The sequence below is a fragment of the Dermacentor andersoni genome, chromosome 3, assembly GCF_023375885.2.
Source record: "Dermacentor andersoni chromosome 3, qqDerAnde1_hic_scaffold, whole genome shotgun sequence".
Lineage (NCBI taxonomy): Eukaryota > Metazoa > Arthropoda > Arachnida > Ixodida > Ixodidae > Dermacentor > Dermacentor andersoni.
Genome location: NC_092816.1, coordinates 212524653 through 212543009, shown reverse-complemented (window position 1 = coordinate 212543009; position 18357 = coordinate 212524653). Strand labels below are relative to the sequence as shown.

General features: G+C 44.8%; 1 protein-coding gene across 1 annotated transcript in view; it reads left to right on the top strand.

The window, feature by feature from the left end:
- LOC126524711 (uncharacterized) overlaps positions 1-18357 on the top strand; it is a 313342-nt gene that overhangs the window by 113791 nt on the left and 181194 nt on the right. The window contains exons 5-6 of the mRNA XM_050172996.3: positions 4104-4166; positions 10534-10609. Coding sequence (XP_050028953.2) covers positions 4104-4166; positions 10534-10609 — 139 coding nt within the window. The remainder of the gene's footprint in view (positions 1-4103; positions 4167-10533; positions 10610-18357) is intronic.

Here is an 18357-nt window from a genome sequence, read left to right as displayed (position 1 = left end):
GACACCTATCCTGCAGTTCAGAGTGGCAGACGCTTGTCGCGGGGGCCAGCCACAGCGTACTGCTGCAATACGAGCACTTCGTTGCGCATGCGCCAGCTCTTCAATTAACGAGGTTTCTGTCGCAGCTGCGTCGTGATCAAGTCGCGGCAGCATGTGCAGCTCATGAGAAGCTGACTTGCTGTCGCAGGTTCCGGCAGTCTAACACTACTGGCGAATTCCACTGGTCGATCTAACGCGGAAGTCCGGGAGCGAAAATCCAAATCCGTCACGGGGCGACCCAATGCAGATTGACCAGCGAAAAATAAACATGCTCCGGCAGGGAGCGCAGCGGAAGTTAGATGTCCGCCATATCCGCCAGCCATATCACTTCATCATTTGCACCTTAAATACCATTTCGTAAAGCACGTACAGCTCCTCGTCCCTGGTGCTACTTTCCGAGGAACTAGATCTGCTGCCAGAATCGCTTAAGGCAAGAAGCACTGCAACACGGTTCAACCACGCCATTTCGAAGATGTAAACAATTGCACAGGTTTACCAAACAACACCTCAGCAAGAGTTAAAAAAAGCCTAGCCACCCGAACAATCCGGAAGTGACGCCAACGCTTCGTCGTTGGAGTTCCGCTGAAATTCGTCTCTGCTCGGCGGATCAACGAGGAGCGCTCCGCCGCGGAGCCCGTTGATCACAATCGACCGGTGCAACACGCAAGCTAGCTTGCTCTAGATCGACCAGTGGAATTCGATTTCGTTGCCACTGAGCAAGAAGACGCGCTACCAGTGGAATTCACCATATCTTAACTGTCTATTGGATGGCACCATGTACAGTCGACCGATTCTTTAACGGTACCGCGCAAGCGGCGACTGGCCGGCCGGTCAGCGCCTTCGAAGATCAGCAAGAGCAGCGCACGTACACCAAGTTCACTGGACCAGTCGCTATCTCCGATGACCCGCGGAGCTTCCACCGATTCAATCGTGCGAGGGGCTGGGTCGTGCTGGTGGAGAGAGGAGGCGGAACAGTGAACTTGGTGCACATGTGCTATTCTGGTTGAACTTAGAAGGCGCTGGCCGGCCGGCCAGTCGACACTCGCGCGGTAGTGTTAAAGAATCGGTCGAATGTACAACGTTGAACAGTAAGATAAGCAATGAAACAGTGCCTTTCGAGGTCAACAAACTTTTATTCGGCGAACACAATAAACGCTACACTATATTCGTCCACAACTTAAGAATTAAAAGTTACATTTACGCTGTCCAATTCAAACACAACTTGCTCGAGCGAATGAGGTTCACTTATTTCCGTGATTCCAAGTGGTTTGGCATGATTAAAATTGCTCTTCTTCCCGCACATATTTGTCGTCGTATCACTGCTTTTAGAATGAAACCTGAACGTCTTGTCAAATGTTATGGATTGTCCTAATAACGGTGCTCCACCAAGGATAATATTTTAGCTTTAACAACGAATTAGCCTAGCACTTACAATAGCAGAGGCTCTGGGCGAAAAAGAGGTCAAAGAAAATTGCACTGCGTTTTTGTGGGTGTAGTTTCCACCGAATTTTAGGTTGTGGCCGACGGCAAACGCCAAAGATTGTCCACCAACATATCCGCCAAATATTCACTCGGAAGAATATCTTCGCGAACAAGACAACGAGTTTTTAAAGCGAATAAAAATTGAAAAATCTAAGGCCACTTTCGCAAAAACGAAAACCGATATCACTGAATCGTGGTCACAAATATGCAGATATTGGACCAAAATGCCTGCAATATTTTTGAAATTTCTCTGTTGCTTAATTTTTTTCAAACGACTAATTCCAGGTCCTTTACGTCGGCAGTCGCTACCGTTTCGATTATTCTTTCAAGCGCAGTGCATTCTTTAAAAGAATACGCAGTTGGCGATTTTGTGTTCTTCGCATGAATTTGTATACGAAATTAGAAAATTAGATTTGTACTTGCGTTGAAGCACATTCTGTAATTTCTGTTTTCCTGCTGGAAAGTTCAAAATATATTGCAGGCGAAACAACAAGCAAGGTATTTTAAGCATTTGCAGTGCAATGTAAGCGTGCTGCGTGTTTTCGCAAAGAAATAATCCTGAATTCACTTGTGACACTTCAGCGAAGTTACTTCGGAATTGAGAGCAACTAGTATAAGGCTGCTTACTCAAAATAGGCATCTCATAGGAAAAATGCCTTCTTAGTGAAATTAGGTGACTATTGCGGTATTGACGAATGCAATCGATAGAGTTTCTAGCCACTTTTACATGGCATAAAGCAGGAGGAATTAGGAACCCTTCTGCTAACAAGGCGAAAATTCTGGGAGCACTAAAATATTAAAAACATGACGGGAGACATATTGCTATGGAAATTGGCGACACTGACTATTCTTCCATATGCACATCGTATGGTGAAATAAAGCAGAAATTGAAACACATAAAAAGGACACAGCATTACATAAATAAGATGCGCATCTGTATTCACACAGTCACATATACACAAGATAGTATCATAGACCTCTCACAAAAGAGAGCGCATTCTGTGTTTACTGGTAGTGGCTATATTGATTTCGCTTTCATAAAATAACTACAAGTACCGGTACGATGTATTGAAACATTGGCTCGTCATATTTTGTTCGACAAAATAGGACTTCCCGTAGTTTGATGCGTGTACTGTATTTTGGCGTCGTACTTTTGAAGTGCGATAAGGGTCTTAGAATATACACCGGAGTGTTAATGCTATATTTATATGGCACCGTCGTGCAATATGAACAACGACTTTGGCCAGGCATTACGGAAAACCGGCTCAAAATATGGTCGGTCTGTATATTGCAAGGTGCACTGCTATGTGTCTACCATTAGCGTTTTAACAGTGGCGCTGTTCTAAGTCGAACCTGCGGCCTCCTTTGTCTGGTGTCACGCAGAGGGGCAGGGGGCAGAGTGCGCGCGGGGAAGGGGCTAGGATAGGGGTATAGGAGCAGGTGCTTCGCCGGCGCGTCGCCCTTTTACTCCATGGATTCCGCTCGGCGCGATCGTCAGCGCCTGCGTTGCGGAAATCCCGAGCTTCGAGAGCGAGAAGCGCAAGCAAAGCGCCAGCGGAGGGAAGCCGCCGAGGATCGAGAACGGGAAGCGCAAGCCAAGCGCCGGTGTAGGCAAGCCAATACCAACTTTCAAGAGAAGGCAACCCAAGCCAAGCTCCAGCAGAGGCAAGCTAACTCTCAACTTCGAGAGTAGGAGGCCGAGCGTAGATGTCGACGCAAATAGATTCCTTCCACGGAGGGTGCCGATGGACGGTTCAAGAGAGAATCCCTCCACCGTGAGTGCGGGTGCAGCTGCAAGGTGTATGATAGACTGTGGTTTGATCACAACCTCACGCAACTAAAGAGTGTGCGCAATCCGGAGCCGAAGCTCGAATCAAGCAAAACGACAACGAAACAAAAGACTCATGAAAATTGCGCGAAACACGAGTTTGAACTTGAGAAAACGACCACCAGTTTAGCTGTTTTGAGAGCTTTCACTTCGTGGAACTGGTTTTACTTCTTTTGCATAAGACACCACTAATGTAAATTCCATAATTTAGTTTGACTCTAAATAAGAAAATAATTGAAGTCAACAACGAATTGTGCATATGTAATTTGATACTGCGTTGTGGAACACGTGGAAATTTAGCTCAATACATGCAGTCCAAGACCGCTGGCTTAATGTGTGTGTGTCCTCAGACAGATTCCTGTATAGATGTGGTGCATACATGATGTATACTTCCACAACCACAGTATGGTTGTGGAAGCGTACACCGAGTGTTTTGATAGATTGAACAATGATTAAAAGCGTTCGACTGAGAATATCATTTCTTGTGAGAACTACAGGCGACTGTTGTAGGAGCAGAAACGATTACTTAAGCTTTGCTAGCATCGCTTTACTGTGAATGTAAAGCACTCCATGTGTTTAGGCCTTGAATGTATTCATTTATGTGTAAATGAAGTCTTTTAATGTAGGCGAAAAGTAGTAGATGGAAGGATAGACGAAATAGACGCTTTGTACGAAGATTCGAATAAGATTTCCGATCTGAAAAGCGGAGAAAGAAGAGTCACTGAACTGCCGTCTTTTCTCGCTCCGCGAACAGGGAGACCATCTACGACATCACACAGTCATTTTCCAAGTCCTATGGGCTCATGGCCGAAGAAGGGTAAGCTTCGAGCTACCACCTTTCACTTTGGACGTCGTAAATATTCTACTTGTAAAACACGAAAGCGAAAGCGGGAAGAAAGGCCAGGAGTAGTTTTGGTATACGAGGTTCATGCCTACGTGAAGGCGCTTCGGAACGTTGCAATATTGACTACCTTAGGAAGTTGGTACTGCTAGTTGAAATGCGGACTTAATGAAACATAGAGAACCATATGGATGCAATAGGTACGAGGTTCTCCAGGGTATGTGCAAATGTGTAATAGTTTCAGGACCTATATTTCGAAATGCGATAGTTTGCTTGAACTCAGGGGTACATCCAGATCTCGATAAGGTCAGTGGAACGACTCGCATTGGGCGCTTACGGGAAGACTACAGATGAAGCGGTGAAGGATGCGCTGGACAGGTTTTGAAGTTTGGGAAGCTCAGAGTACAATTATTGGGAAGAACGACTCAGGAATATCAAATAAGGCAAAGGGGTTGCAAGAGTGTTCATGTATTTGTACAGGAAAAACATCTACTCATGGTGGAGGAAGAATAACTAGGCAGCTTACCAGCAAGTATGCGGTAGGTATAGTAAGCAACATGGAAACAATGAACGTGAAATGCAGTCAGAGAGGCTGAGACAATCTTCTAGGTGGCAGCAATGGAAAAAACCTGCTATGAGAACCTACCTAAGAGGTAAAAACTTAATCAGGAACGAAACATGCTTTGATAACTCAAAGGGAAGTTCTTTCCGAAGCGGGATCGGGATCGCTTAGAACGCGCACCTATAAAGCGAGATACAAGAAGGAAGAAGAAGCATGTGCTTGCTGCGGTAAAGCTAGGAAAACTACAGAACAAGTTTCATTAGAATTTGAGCATATCTACCCCGCTTGCCGTTTAGACTCCTCTGGCCTCCTTGAAGCCCTTCGCCTTGGGATAGCAGGGGAAAATAAACATGTGCACGATAGATAATAGTGAAAGCCGATTGGAGGTTTGGTGGCACAAAAGTAGGCAGACGACAAACAACGCAGGTGTACAAAACGAAGTCCCCAATTGTGATTAAGAATGTTTGGTGCTGGGTATTCTTTTTGTAATGCGAAATCATTCTAGGCTCATGAGGCGAAAAATGTGGCGTTGACGTGGCTACACGATGGTCCAAGAAGGCTACGGGCCCTCGAGCGTTGGTGGGAGTTGAGCCCATGAATTTCGGTGTGTACGCGAAGATGATTAATTAACTATAATTAAGATATAGACAATTAGGCCACTCGATCCCACAAGCATTGGTGGGAGTCGAACCCACAACTATCGATATTAATTAAGGATGTGGTAATTTATGTATAGCTAATTAGGGTACATTTAGTTAGGCACTCCAACTCACGACCTTTGGTGGGAGTCGAACGCTCAACCTTTGAAGGGATTTGAAACCACGATCATTGGTGCTAATTAAGGTGAAGGAAATTAACACACCGTTAGGATGAAGTTAAAACACTCGTACTCACGACGTTTGGTGGGAGTTGAACCCACGGCGTTTGATGTTAATGAAGGTTAAAATAATTAGAGAACGTTTAATTAGGTTACAGTTTATTAAAGCACTCGAATCCGGGGTATTCGTTGGAAGTCGAACCCTCGATCATTGATGGGAGTCGAACCTACGACCTTTGGTGCTAATTAAAGCGACGTTATATTCAAACGACTGAAAGAGCATAGAGATCGCGTAGTGGTCGTCATGCTTTCGCATTCATCCACGTAGGGATAGCTAAGTGCCCCTTCAATTTTTTAATTACGTGGGACACTAGGCAAGATAAGAACAAGAGTTTAGTGGCGCAGCCCACCACCGTGTTTCAAAAGGGACGCACATAACCATCCATCCAACTTCATGCCGCTGCTGTTTCCGAAAGCAAATGTGCACCTGATATCGCATGACGATGAAGTACCATCTTTCGTTCTTTCTGTCTGTCTCTTTTTGTTCTTTTTTCTATCTTTATTTTATTCTTTACTTTCTTGCGCATCTTACAATGAGCAAAACGCAGCAGAGATGCAACGCAATATTTTTTTTTTCATTTTTCAGTGCGGGTGTTTCTGTTGCTGACAGAAAACTCATCCTACAGCATACAGGCCGCTCTTGCCAAACAACAGCTCAAATTAATTACATTACCTGATGCTACATGGCTGAATGGGTTTACGCACCAGAACCACGATTTCATATGAGGCACGCCGTAGCGGGGGCTCTCGATTAATTTTGACCACTACGGAATCTTTAACGCTCCCCCAGCACGGAACACAGGTGTTTTTGCATTTCACTCCCATCCAAATATGGCCGCGGGGACCGGGATTTGGTCCCGCAATCTCGTGCTTAGTCGCGTAACACCATAGCCGCTAAGCCACCGCGGGTAGTGATGCTACTGGCTAGCTTTGAATTTGGTCACGTGTTATCACAATGACTTCCTGACTTGTGCTGTGCTATACAATCCGCACATTCTGTATTCTGCTTTAGTCATTTTAATCTGTCGCTTTAGGCTGTATTGTTCCGTCAATCATTTGTGAAGAACGAAGACAATAACTAACAATTGCTAGTGGAGATCTTACGCATTGAACAGACCTAAAGTATTACACGTTGTGCTGGACCTTTCATATCGTCTACGTTTGAGCCCGAATATATTGTCTTAGATGTTGTACCACACCAACATGCCCGATTACATCCGTGGGAGATTGAACTCAGCAAAAGCTGTGCAGTTTGAGCGAGGTTGCACATTAGCGACAGTCGGGGTTTACCAAACTGTGTGGTTTCTGTTGCCTATTGCCATTCAGCTACGCCAAATGTTGCGGGAAATCAACGGTTCACCGAGAGACTGGAACCATGATCCGTAGCTGTACATGTACACCACAGGTGTACTGCGGCTGTGGAACACCCACTTTGCTGCAGGCTTACCTGGCAAAGCGGGATGTTTCGTGTGCGTTGCGCATTCGCCAGTCACGGCTGGCTAACACTGGCCCTTAGACTGGCACGTGCTAGGAGTCGGAGCGTTGTGCCAATTCTTGCGCATCCAAGATATTCAACAAAAATGCAGCAGTCGCAGTGGCTAAACTTGGTATATTATGACACACATCATGCATAGCTCCCTTCTTTACACAATCTGTCCGCTTCCTATAGTATTTGGTGCTAGGTAACAGAAACAAAGATAATTCGAAAGAACCTAGAAGCTATCGTACTGAATAAAGTGGTTTATAGGACAACGAGGCGCGCAGGACAACAGAGATGAAAACACAGCGCTGGAAATGAATTCTTTAGAAAGCCTTCTTGAGGCTGTAACGCGACATTTCAGTGCGAAGAAAGGCCGCACAAGAATAGCCACCAGCACGATAATTCGGGGTGTTACGGAAAATTTGATTTCATGACCTCTTAGTGTCCCTTTTGAAACTTCGCCTCGCAAGACCGCGCTGTTCGGACTACTACCAGACACGAAGCTCAGAATAATATTGAAGATGACGACGCTCTTCGATTTACGCGGACTGCCTACGGTCTTGTACGCCAATAAAAGGGGCGGAGTAAAAGTCGGCGAATAGACGATGGCGCCCATTGAGGTAACTCCAATAGATGGACCACTAAAATCCAGGAAGCAGAGGGTCCTTCATGCGCTGAAATGTAGCCGGGACATTGCATAATCCCCACTGCATTATTTTGAACTCACAGAGGCCGTCGTGTGTATAAAAGCAGTCATGTTATCTGCAATATGGCAGTACCCGAAGTGAAGGTCGATAGAGGAAAGCAAATGCTGCAAATCCAACGAGTAGGAATCTATATACGGCGAAGCTTTGTGTGAGTGCATAAAGAGCCGAAACACACACAAGCGCGGGTGCGCAAAAATTATCCAGAGCCTTTTGTTGCTGATTACTACCGACTACGAAGGACGCCCTGAACGCATCATGGCGTTCAATTTGAGTCCATTCAGTCTGCAAGAAGCACATGATTCCTCATTACCGTTCAGCCGCGGATGCGCGAATGGGATATTCTTTTCTTTTTTTCTTTCCCGCACGGCCGCCGCCGCCGCAGGATAGATGGATATTATGAGCGTCCCCTCTCGAACGGGGTGGTGGGTTGCGCCACCAACTCTTGCTATTATACTGCCCAATGTCCTACCTAGGTTAAAAAAGAAATGGAAAAAGAAAAGAACGCGATAAATTCCCATAACCAAATTTGCTGCAGCGTTCGCCGTTGCCGCGGAGGCGAGTGCCATCTGGTGGTGGTGCTAGCCACACAGCCGCACGCGGTGCGCCCATGCTGCGCTGTGACTGATTTTCCCATTCTGTAAGAGGCTGCAGTCCCTGTCGCGAAACGCGGCGAGGTTCGTAAAGAAAGGCATCGCATTTAATGTTTTGCACCTTGTAGGCAATCCTTGTAGGCAATTGTAGGCGTCCGACGCAGCGGATAGCCGTCTTTTCTTGCTATTTTCAAAAAATTACAATCGTCGACTTAGAATCGCCTGATGTTAACCTTTTTTTCTGACGAGTGTGACATGGGAAGCTCAAGAGCTCAGTGAAATCTAGAACAAGCCGTCGTCGACTTCCTTCTGTACGACTTGGCGTTCAGTGGGGAAGGCGCGGTAGCGACCTGCGTGCACTGGGCTGACTTGGCCGGTGTGGATGCCGTGCTTCACAAGAGATGTTTGGCACAGAGGCCGGTCACCGAGAACAAAAATTTCCCAGTACGCGGGTCGAAGGCAAAGAAGTGCATCCGCAAGTTGGGCTGGTAGGTCAAGAGCAGTCATTGTCTTCTAAGTATTGCACGCTAGAGATGCAGGGCATGAACCAAGGGTTGTAAGTGACAGAGTGCCACCACTTATAGTAGAAGTGTCGCAGGCCGGGGCAAGGATTGCAACGGATGTACCGTGAGGTAGTACCTGGTGGTATAGGCCGTAGTAAGGCAGATGTCATTGATGCTGAGACCGTTTGCAATCGTCGTTGGTGACGTGTGGATATAGCCACATAACTCACGGTCGCGTGAGGTAGGCCAACATAATCAGTGGGACAAGTGGACTCGAGGAAGTATTGAAAGGCGCAACGAAATCGGTTAGGGCGAGTTGTACAATGGCCGCAGAAAAGTCGACAATCGCTGAATAGAGTGACAGAAAATCAAGGACGATGGTAATTTTGTGGGGGCACGGCTGCAAGATGTAGAACAAAAGAGAAATGTGGCGCCCGGCAGCAGTGGCACAGGTGGCACACCTTGCGGTGACAGCCGGTGTTTTCCGTCAGCGTCACGGACAACAGATAGTGTGGCATTAGTTGGAACTTTCTTTAGCCACGCGCGCATGTTCCAGTTGTTCGCCGATATGTTTGCCGGTATGCCGTCTACTTCCGCATATATGAGGTTGCAATGGCCAGGGGGCGTCAGAAAAGGAATTTCGCGCAGGGTAGTCATGACACGTCTTGTAGCTGCACCAGTTTGTTTTCCGAAGAACGGAGGGAGTAGGAGGGAGACAGGGAGCGATGAAGCAGGAGGGAGCGACGTGGTGAACGGCAACGGTTTGGTCATGCAGGCAAATATGTCGAGCAAGGTGTCTTCTTTAATGTGTGCCAGCAGAAGAGGAATGCCATATGACAGGTGTTTGTAAAGCTCGGCCAAGGCTGCAAGTTCCAAGGACTTCAGCAATGGCGGGAAATATGTCCAAGGCGTCCGCAGCAGAAGTAGATAGGTCTCCCATTGGAAGTGCGCCATTCTGCCGATAATGAAGACGTAGTGTACGAACTTCGGAATACATCGGGTGAGCGGTATTCGGGTCGGTTGACAGGGCAAAGTGATCTTAGTCCAACGTTAGCCCATTTTTGACGCAGAAATAACGGGAATTGTTCCTTGGGAATTGTCTGGGGACACGAACCAGCGAAAGAGCTAGAGAAGAAGTTTTATTCTCCTAGCGGACAATGCTCTCGAAATTGTGCCATGCAGCAGGAATGGATGGGAGACGGAGGTCTTCGCAGTTTTAAGGAAAGATGACCATTGTTCAAGGCATTAGGCGCGAAGTGCACCTTTGCTCGGCGTATTGAGCACGAATATATAAAATTCTTTCTCTATCAGCATAATTAGCATCATTGGGGATTTGTTTAGCGCAGCGTTGAAAAGGAAAGTGGAAAATGAATGTACGCTTTTTTCCATATTCAATTTGTCTTGTTCCTCCCTGCTCATAGCAACAAACCATTACAGTCGAGCCCTGTTGTTTGTTGTCCTTAGTAAGCGCATTTGATTTTGCTTAAACAGAGCAAGAAACAAAGAATGTAAACTTGATTTGCTTTAGGACGCAACAGTACTTTATTTTTCGGGATACCGCACTTCACTAAAAGTACATTTTCCGTTTTCTATGCACTCTTGAGGACTTGACTCTTCTTCGCAGCGTGTACTTCCTCAAGTTGAAGCTCCTCATGACATCCCGGAACGTGGAAGTGGTCCACTTCATCCCGGCGCTCACCGTGAGTAATGCGCAACACAACTCAAGGAATGCTCGTTAATGCGTGGCGGGTGAGATTTACGCATTTCTAGGACGAGAGTTGACTTCCCTTTGCTGTAGTAACCAGGCTGAAGCAGCGCCACTCATGAAATTAAACGTAAGCAAATGGAAATATATGCACCTACTACACCGAGCTTACATTATAAACATGTGAACATATTTTTTTAAAGAGGCAGCTCTTTGTCCTTAGGCTCGTACAAGTATCTCAGCCTTCATTTTGCGAGTGATATGTTATGGTACAAGCCTCTTGGCCATCCTGGCACTTACGCTAATTGTGTGCTAAGATAATGGCGCAGAAATATTTCCTCCGTAACTTCGTCTTTGAAACTGTCACTTCATAAAACACTTGTTCTCTAAAAGTTATTATATGCGTCTGCTAGTGCGCATTCTGCTTAAGCGGGAATAGTCCTTGGCCATGAAACCATTAAAAACTGAGCAGCTTCCTTTTTTCTGTCTAATCATTTCCGCTAGTCGAAATTGTCTTACACTTTGTGGTTTTATGTGGCACAATTACGACTTCATTGTGATTCCCACCATTGTTGGCGACTCCGCTTGATTTCTGACCACCTGGGGTACTCGTACGCACACCTAAATAAAAAAAAAAATCAGAACCCATTCTACCCTGGGAAGGTGGTTGGGGGACCACCACCTAGGGTATGGCGACGAGACAAACAGTAAACTTTGGCGAAGGTTCTTCGTATTACTGTGATATACTGATTACTGTGGTTTGCACTGCGATATACTGTTATATACGGCGCTATTAGCCATTGCATTTTTTGCTTGCTAAGGGAAGTATGAGCCATTGCTTTCCGAGGGTATGAGCCATCACAATTTTCCACAGATTGTTCTCTATGATGCTTCTCCGTTTCGATATAGCGCCGACCCGTTTAATATATCTCTACAACCTAGAACTAGGGCTGCTAGGAGAACAGCCCCATTGAAATTTATTTATTTGTTTATTTATACAATACTGCAGACCCAATGGAGGACCCAAGCAGGAGGGGCAGAATACATAAATATTTAAATGTACATGTATACATATATACATACACACATGAAAAAGAAATACAAAAGCAATGCAACATAGGTAATGATCAGAAAAAAGGAAATGCGCGACTAAATAAAATTATTAGAAGGTACACTGAAGGAAAACAACTAGACAAACATTAGAACAGTATCACACGCATATATGAGCACTTGCAACCATTATCGTGAGACGAAAAAAAAAAGCAAGTACCAGAACTTGAACGAGCGACCATTGCAAGATGCTGAAAATAATATAAGGAATACGTGGAATGTATGACACAAAATTGACGTGTAAAAAAAAAAGGAAAAAGAAAAACAGTAACGAGGGTTGCCGACATAGCAGTACAGTTAACATTACAGACAGATGCGTTCAATAGAATCGGTGTTTATCAATTGTGATAATGGCAGGCTGTTCCAATGTGTTACAGTGCGCGGGAAGAAGGAAAACTTAGAGGTTAGTTCGGATGTTATAAGGTGTTAAAGAATCAGCGTGACGATGCCGTGTTCGACGCGCTGTAAGTGGTTTAACATAAGCCTATCGGTAGAGGGACAAACAGTTGTTTTTAAGCAGGAAAGAAATTTCAGTCCTATTTTCATACGTAGCTGTATCATTTGAATATTATGTTCATTCATTGGGCTAGTAGGAGAGTCAGTCTATATTTAGAAAAAATTAACCTGACAGGTTTACGTTGGACCATCTCTAAAGCGTTACTGTTAATTTTGTACAGGGATCTCACACAATGCATGCATATTCTAATTTCGGTCGGATCAATGAATTGTAAGTCAGTAATCTAGTGCCAGAGAGAGTATGCTTTAGTTTGTACCTTTAGTTTGTACACAAAGCTTCCTGAAATACGGGTTACATACGTTAGAAATGGGGCTATTCCAGCGGAGGTCACTGGTTATTGCGATTCCAAGATATTGAGAGTTATCTATTGGCTGACTTTGGTCAGCGGTCCAGAGCTGAGGTTATAGACAAGCGACATTCTATTTTTTTTTTTTTGTTATGGACATGTAAACTGCTTTTTCACTGTTCAATTCCATGCCCCACCGACTTCACCAGGAAAGAATGTTTTGAAGGTCAGAATTAAGCATTCATTCATCTTCGTGGCAAGCGACCTCGTTAAACAACACACAATCGTCAGAGAATAGTCTAACTTGAACAGGATGACAAATTTCCTTAGTGATGTCGTTTATTTATATTAGAAATAGTAAACATCCTAGCACGCAACCTTGAGGTACTCCAGAGGTTACTGAAAGTTCGTTAGAAGAGTAACTATCAATTGAAAGAAACTGATTTCGATTAGACAGGAAGGTTTCTTGTGTATAGTATTCATGCAAACAATAAGGGAAAGCAAGTAACAAAAACACCTAGCTGTAAAGTTAACACACAGATTTTCAGCCCGTCAGAACGATCGTATATGCGTCCGTCCCTTTCGCCTACATCTGTAGTTATTCTTTCTTGGGTACTTTCGTTTTTATTCCAGAAAATTGTATTGCGACCGCGACAATAGCATAGCCGCCAAATTCTTACAAGCGCGAAATGTTCAAACCAAGTCTGACTGGTCGAGGAAAGCACCACTGTAGGTTATATGAGGCATACAACTCCCGTCTCCCTAGCCCTTAGGCTCGCTGCGTTCCCAGAAAAACTACGATGTCAGTTACCGCCCCCTCCCCCCCATCCCCTCCTTCTTATTAGCTCTAGTATAATCACTGTCCAAAGCTGTAGAGAGGATGAAGACACCACCGGGAGCCACTCAGGTCGCCAGCTTTGTGAGAATCGCAGCGCGGTAGTGAGATGGCGGTGCGACTGAACCTTCTGAATAGCCACCCGGAAACGCTAGTTTTCGGACGACAAGAGACAAGCAGACGCGACGAACGGATCATACAACACTCGGGACCTCTCCGTAAGCGCTGAAAAGCTTTTCCCTTTTTTATTTTTACGCACAAGTGCTAAGCGTTGTTCAAATTCAGCGAAATTATATCATGTACCTAGGCGCGCTCAAGACCGTGTGCATGCGTAAGGTGCGGGAAACAAGAGGTTAGGGCCACCGAGAGTTGACACTGTGTCGTTCAACCTATAACCTGTGACTATGTCGTGCAACCTGTGAAAAAACCCGCAAAGGGCGGACAAATTAGCTGATCTCTTATGCATCTAGGGCCCTCTGGGCCGTACTTATCGGCGTCAGGGTAGCCTAGCCGCCTGCGGGATTATCCTAGTGTGGTATGTCTTCTGCTCGGTTGCGGTAGTCGGAAGTTCAAATCCCACCCTTTTTTTTACGATAGCGCATCTGCGTATGACATCCTCCAGTGCACTACATCTGCAGGCTTGGACTAGCGCCTGACACCGGCGAAAGATACCGAGAGTGAGTGGGGCTATACTAATCCAGGTACAACTAAATTAGGAAGGCCCACTAAGTTTAAAGACACTCCCTCACCAGAACAGGAATTGGCCTCCCTGGTGCAGTATTCGGCCATAACCTCACTAATGATCTGCTCAATGAACCAATGGTCCTCAGTCCCCAGCAGCTGCGGAATACCTGACCAAGGTGGCGGTCAGACTTGCAACGTAGCAGAGGGTGCTAAGAATCCCTGGGTCTGAACTGACCGCCAATGGAAACTGACCCTTCCAACGTTGACCACCCGAACCCCCTCGAGTGAGGCTAGCTTAGCAGGACTCTTCGAAGAACTATCAGACGTTGTTTCGGATATTATCGGCCTTATTGAGAATAGAAGAACTGGTGAGGCTTACACATTGCTGAATGATGGTTATGTCCTCTGCTGTAGAGGTCTCCCGGATAAGAAGCAATACGGGGTAGAATTCGTAATCCATAAGGACATAGCGGGCAACATTGACGAATTCTACAGAATCAACGAGAGGGCAGCAGTAGTTGCAATCAAACTGAATAAGAGGTATATATTAAAGGTAGTACAAGCCTGCGCTCTAACATCCAGTCACGACGATGAGGAAGTAGATCAGTTTTATCAAGATGTTGAATTAGCAATGAAAAAAGTGCAAACTCAAAATACTGAAGTACTGGGTGATTTGAATGCAAAAGTGGGGAAAAAGCAGGTTGGTGCACAAGCGATTGGCAACTACGGCGCCGATTCTAGGGATGCAAGAGGAGAGATGCTGGCAGAATTCGCAGAAAGGAATAAGCTTCTAATAACGAACACTTTTTTCAGGAAGCGTAGCAACAGAAAACGGACCTGAAAAAGCCCTAATGGTGAAACAAAAAATGAAATTGATTTCATACTTTCTGCCGAGCCCAGCATAGTGCAGGATGTAGAAGTAATAGGTAGGGTAAAGTGTAGCGATCATAGGTTAGTGAGGGCCAGGATTGACCTCAATTTGAACAGAGAACACAGAAAAAATTGGTAAAGTAAAAACAGGTCAATTTAGAGGCAGTAAGGGTAAAAGCAAACAAATTTAGGCTGGTACTTCCAAACAAGTATGCAGCCTTAGAACCGAGAGATCATGAGGACGATGATGACACAGAGGTAATCAATGAAATCGTAACAAGGCTGGCTTCAGAGCCAGCAATTGAAGTGGGAGGCAAGGCAACCAGTAGGCAAGCTCTCCCAAGTAACAAAGGACCTAATAAAGAAACGACAAAGAATGAAAGTGTACAACTCAAGAGATCAGATAGAATTCGGGGAACTGTCCAAATTCATCAGCAAAGTGAAAATAAATGACATTAGAAATTATAACGTGAGAAAGACTGACGAAGCCATTAAAAATGGACGCAGCCTGAAATCAGTGAGAAAGAAACTTGGCATGGGACAAACCAAGATGTCTGTACTGAAAGATAAGCAAGGTAATATCATCAGCGATCTCGACGGTATAATAAATGAAGCGGAAGAATTCTATACTGACCTGTGCAGTACCCAGAGGACTCAGGAGAACTCCATTCCGAACGATAATGAACAGGATACAGAAACTCCTCCTACAACTAGAGATGAGGTCAGAAGAGCCTTGCAAGACATGAAACGGGGAAAAGCGGCAGGACAGGATGGAATAACAGTCGATTTAATCAAAGACGGAGGCGATATATTTCTAGGAAAACTGGCGGCTCTCTGTACGAAGTGTCTATCGACTGTAAAGGCCCCAGAAAACTGGAGGAATGCAAACAATATACTAATCCACAAAAAGGGCGACGTTAAAGAACTGAAAGATTATAGGCCCATTAGCTTACTCCCAGCATTGTATAAAATAATTACCAAAATAATCGCCAATAGAATAAGGGCAACGTTGGACTTTAGTCAACAAAGGGAACAGGCTGGCTTCAGGAAAGGATACTCTACAATGGATCACATCCATGTTATTAATCAGGTCATCGGGAAACCCGCAGAGTACGATAAGCTTCTCTATATGGCTTTCATAGAGTACGAAAAAAAAGCATTTGATTCAGCAGAAATACCAGCAGTCATAGAGGCATTGCGTAATCAAGTACAGACCGGTTACGTTAACACCGTGGAAAATATCTACAGAAATTCCACAGTCACCTTAATTCTACTCAAGAAAAGTAGGAAGATAAATATGAAGAAATTAGTCATAAAAGGAGAAACAATCTCTCTAATGCTATTCACTGCGTGCTTGGAAGTATTCAAGCTATTAAACTGGGAAGGTTAAGGAGTAAGGATCGATGACGAATACCTCAGCAACCTTCGGTTTGCCGATGACATTGTTCTATTCGGCAACACTGCGGACGAGTTAAAACAAATGATTGAGGACTTTAACAGGGAACGTGTAAGAGTGGGACTGAAGATTAATATGGAGAACACAAAGATAATGATAAATAACCGAGCAAGGGAACGAGGGTTCAAGATCGCAGGTCAGGCTCTAGAGTCTGTGAAGGAGTACGTTTACCTAGGTCAACTAATCGCAGGGAACCCTGACCTGCGAATAAAAAAGGTTATATTGGCATACGGCAGACATCGTGACCTCCTGACTGGCAGCTTACCGTTATCCTTGAAAGGGAAAGTATACAACAGTGCATTTTGCCGGTGCTGACATATGGCGCAGAGACTTGGAGACTGACAATGAAGCTTGAGAACAAGTTAAGGACCGCGCAAAGAGCGATGGAACGAAGAATGCTAAGCATAATTTTGAGAGACAGAAGGAGAGCAGTTTGGATCAGAGAGCAAACGGGTATAGACGATATTCAATAGACATTAAGAGAAAGAAATGGCGTTGGGCAGGTCAAGTAATGTGCAGACTAGGTAACTGTTGGACCATTAGAGTGACAGAATGGGTATTAAGAGAAGGGAAGCATAGTAGAGGACGGCAGAAGACTAGGTGGTGCGACAAAATTAGGAAATTTGCCGGTGCTCGTTGGAATCGGTTGGCGCAGGACCGAGGAAATGGGAGGTCACAGGGAGACCCCTTCGTCCTTCAGTGGACATATATAGGATGATGATGATGATTATGACTAACACACAAGCTGCAGACATGATAGCTTCAGATAGTAATACGAATATACGAGAAAGCCTAATTAGCTTGTACTCGGAAACTGAAAGACAAATCCCTTTTTCAGCTGCCTTTGAGGTCCATCCTTATTCATCCTTATTTTTGTAGGCACTCCACTTGCGCAAGTACGTTATTGAACAAATTGAATTTCTCAAAGTAAAATGTGTCAGAAAATTCGTAATGTACGAGTTACAAAAACATTCTGACATGGTATCATCGGATTCTAATTGAATATATCAGAAAAGATAGTTCTGTTACGCGGAAACTCAACACAAGCCCCTTTTCCAGCTGCGATGGCGGTACTTGCCGTAATGTCGCTGCGACCGCAGCACACGCTATGCGACAGATGCAACGCGCAGAGCACTCCCGCGTCAAGGACGTATTGTGTGCACATGTTCGTCACGTGAGCACGCACGTGTGGGGAAATGCAGCTTCCGTTCTCCTTCTTGCAGGCCCTCCACCTGGCGCAAGTGCTTGATTGAACTAACGGAATTTTTCAAACCGCGGCATAAAATTTGTAAAGTACAATTTAGGCAGAACCTACAAACATCATAGCGTCGCACTACAATTCGTATATACCAGAAAACGTCATTCTGTCACGAGGAAACTCAAACACGAACCCTTTTCCACCTACTGGTTTTTGTCTGAGCATGTCACAAAAAATTAGGACCAACCACAGGCTAACAGATTCGCTGTAATAGATAGATAGATAGATAGATAGATAGATAGATAGATAGATAGATAGATAGATAGATAGATAGATAGATAGATAGACGGATAGATAGATAGATAGATTGATAGATAGATAGATAGATAGATAAATAGATAGATAGATAGATAGATAGATAGATAGATAGATAGATAGATAGAAAGATAGATAGATAGATAGATAGATAGATAGATAGATAGATAGATAGATAGATAGATAGATAGATAGATAGATAGATAGATAGATAGATAGATAGATGACAGATAATTGACTCGCAATCCAGGCCTTGGGAAACTGGATGGAGTCCCCGGGAAGTGCGCGCAATACACTAGGATTCAAAGGCACTAAACGTGCGTCTTTTGTTGTCTTGGGGCGCGACACAGATACACAGGCCAGTACACGTTCTCGATTAGCGATAAGGTGTGTGACAGACGCTGCCGCTATTCGCATCACCATTGGGGTTAGGCGCTGCTTGCTGACCAACCAAGTTACAATTATTCAACGA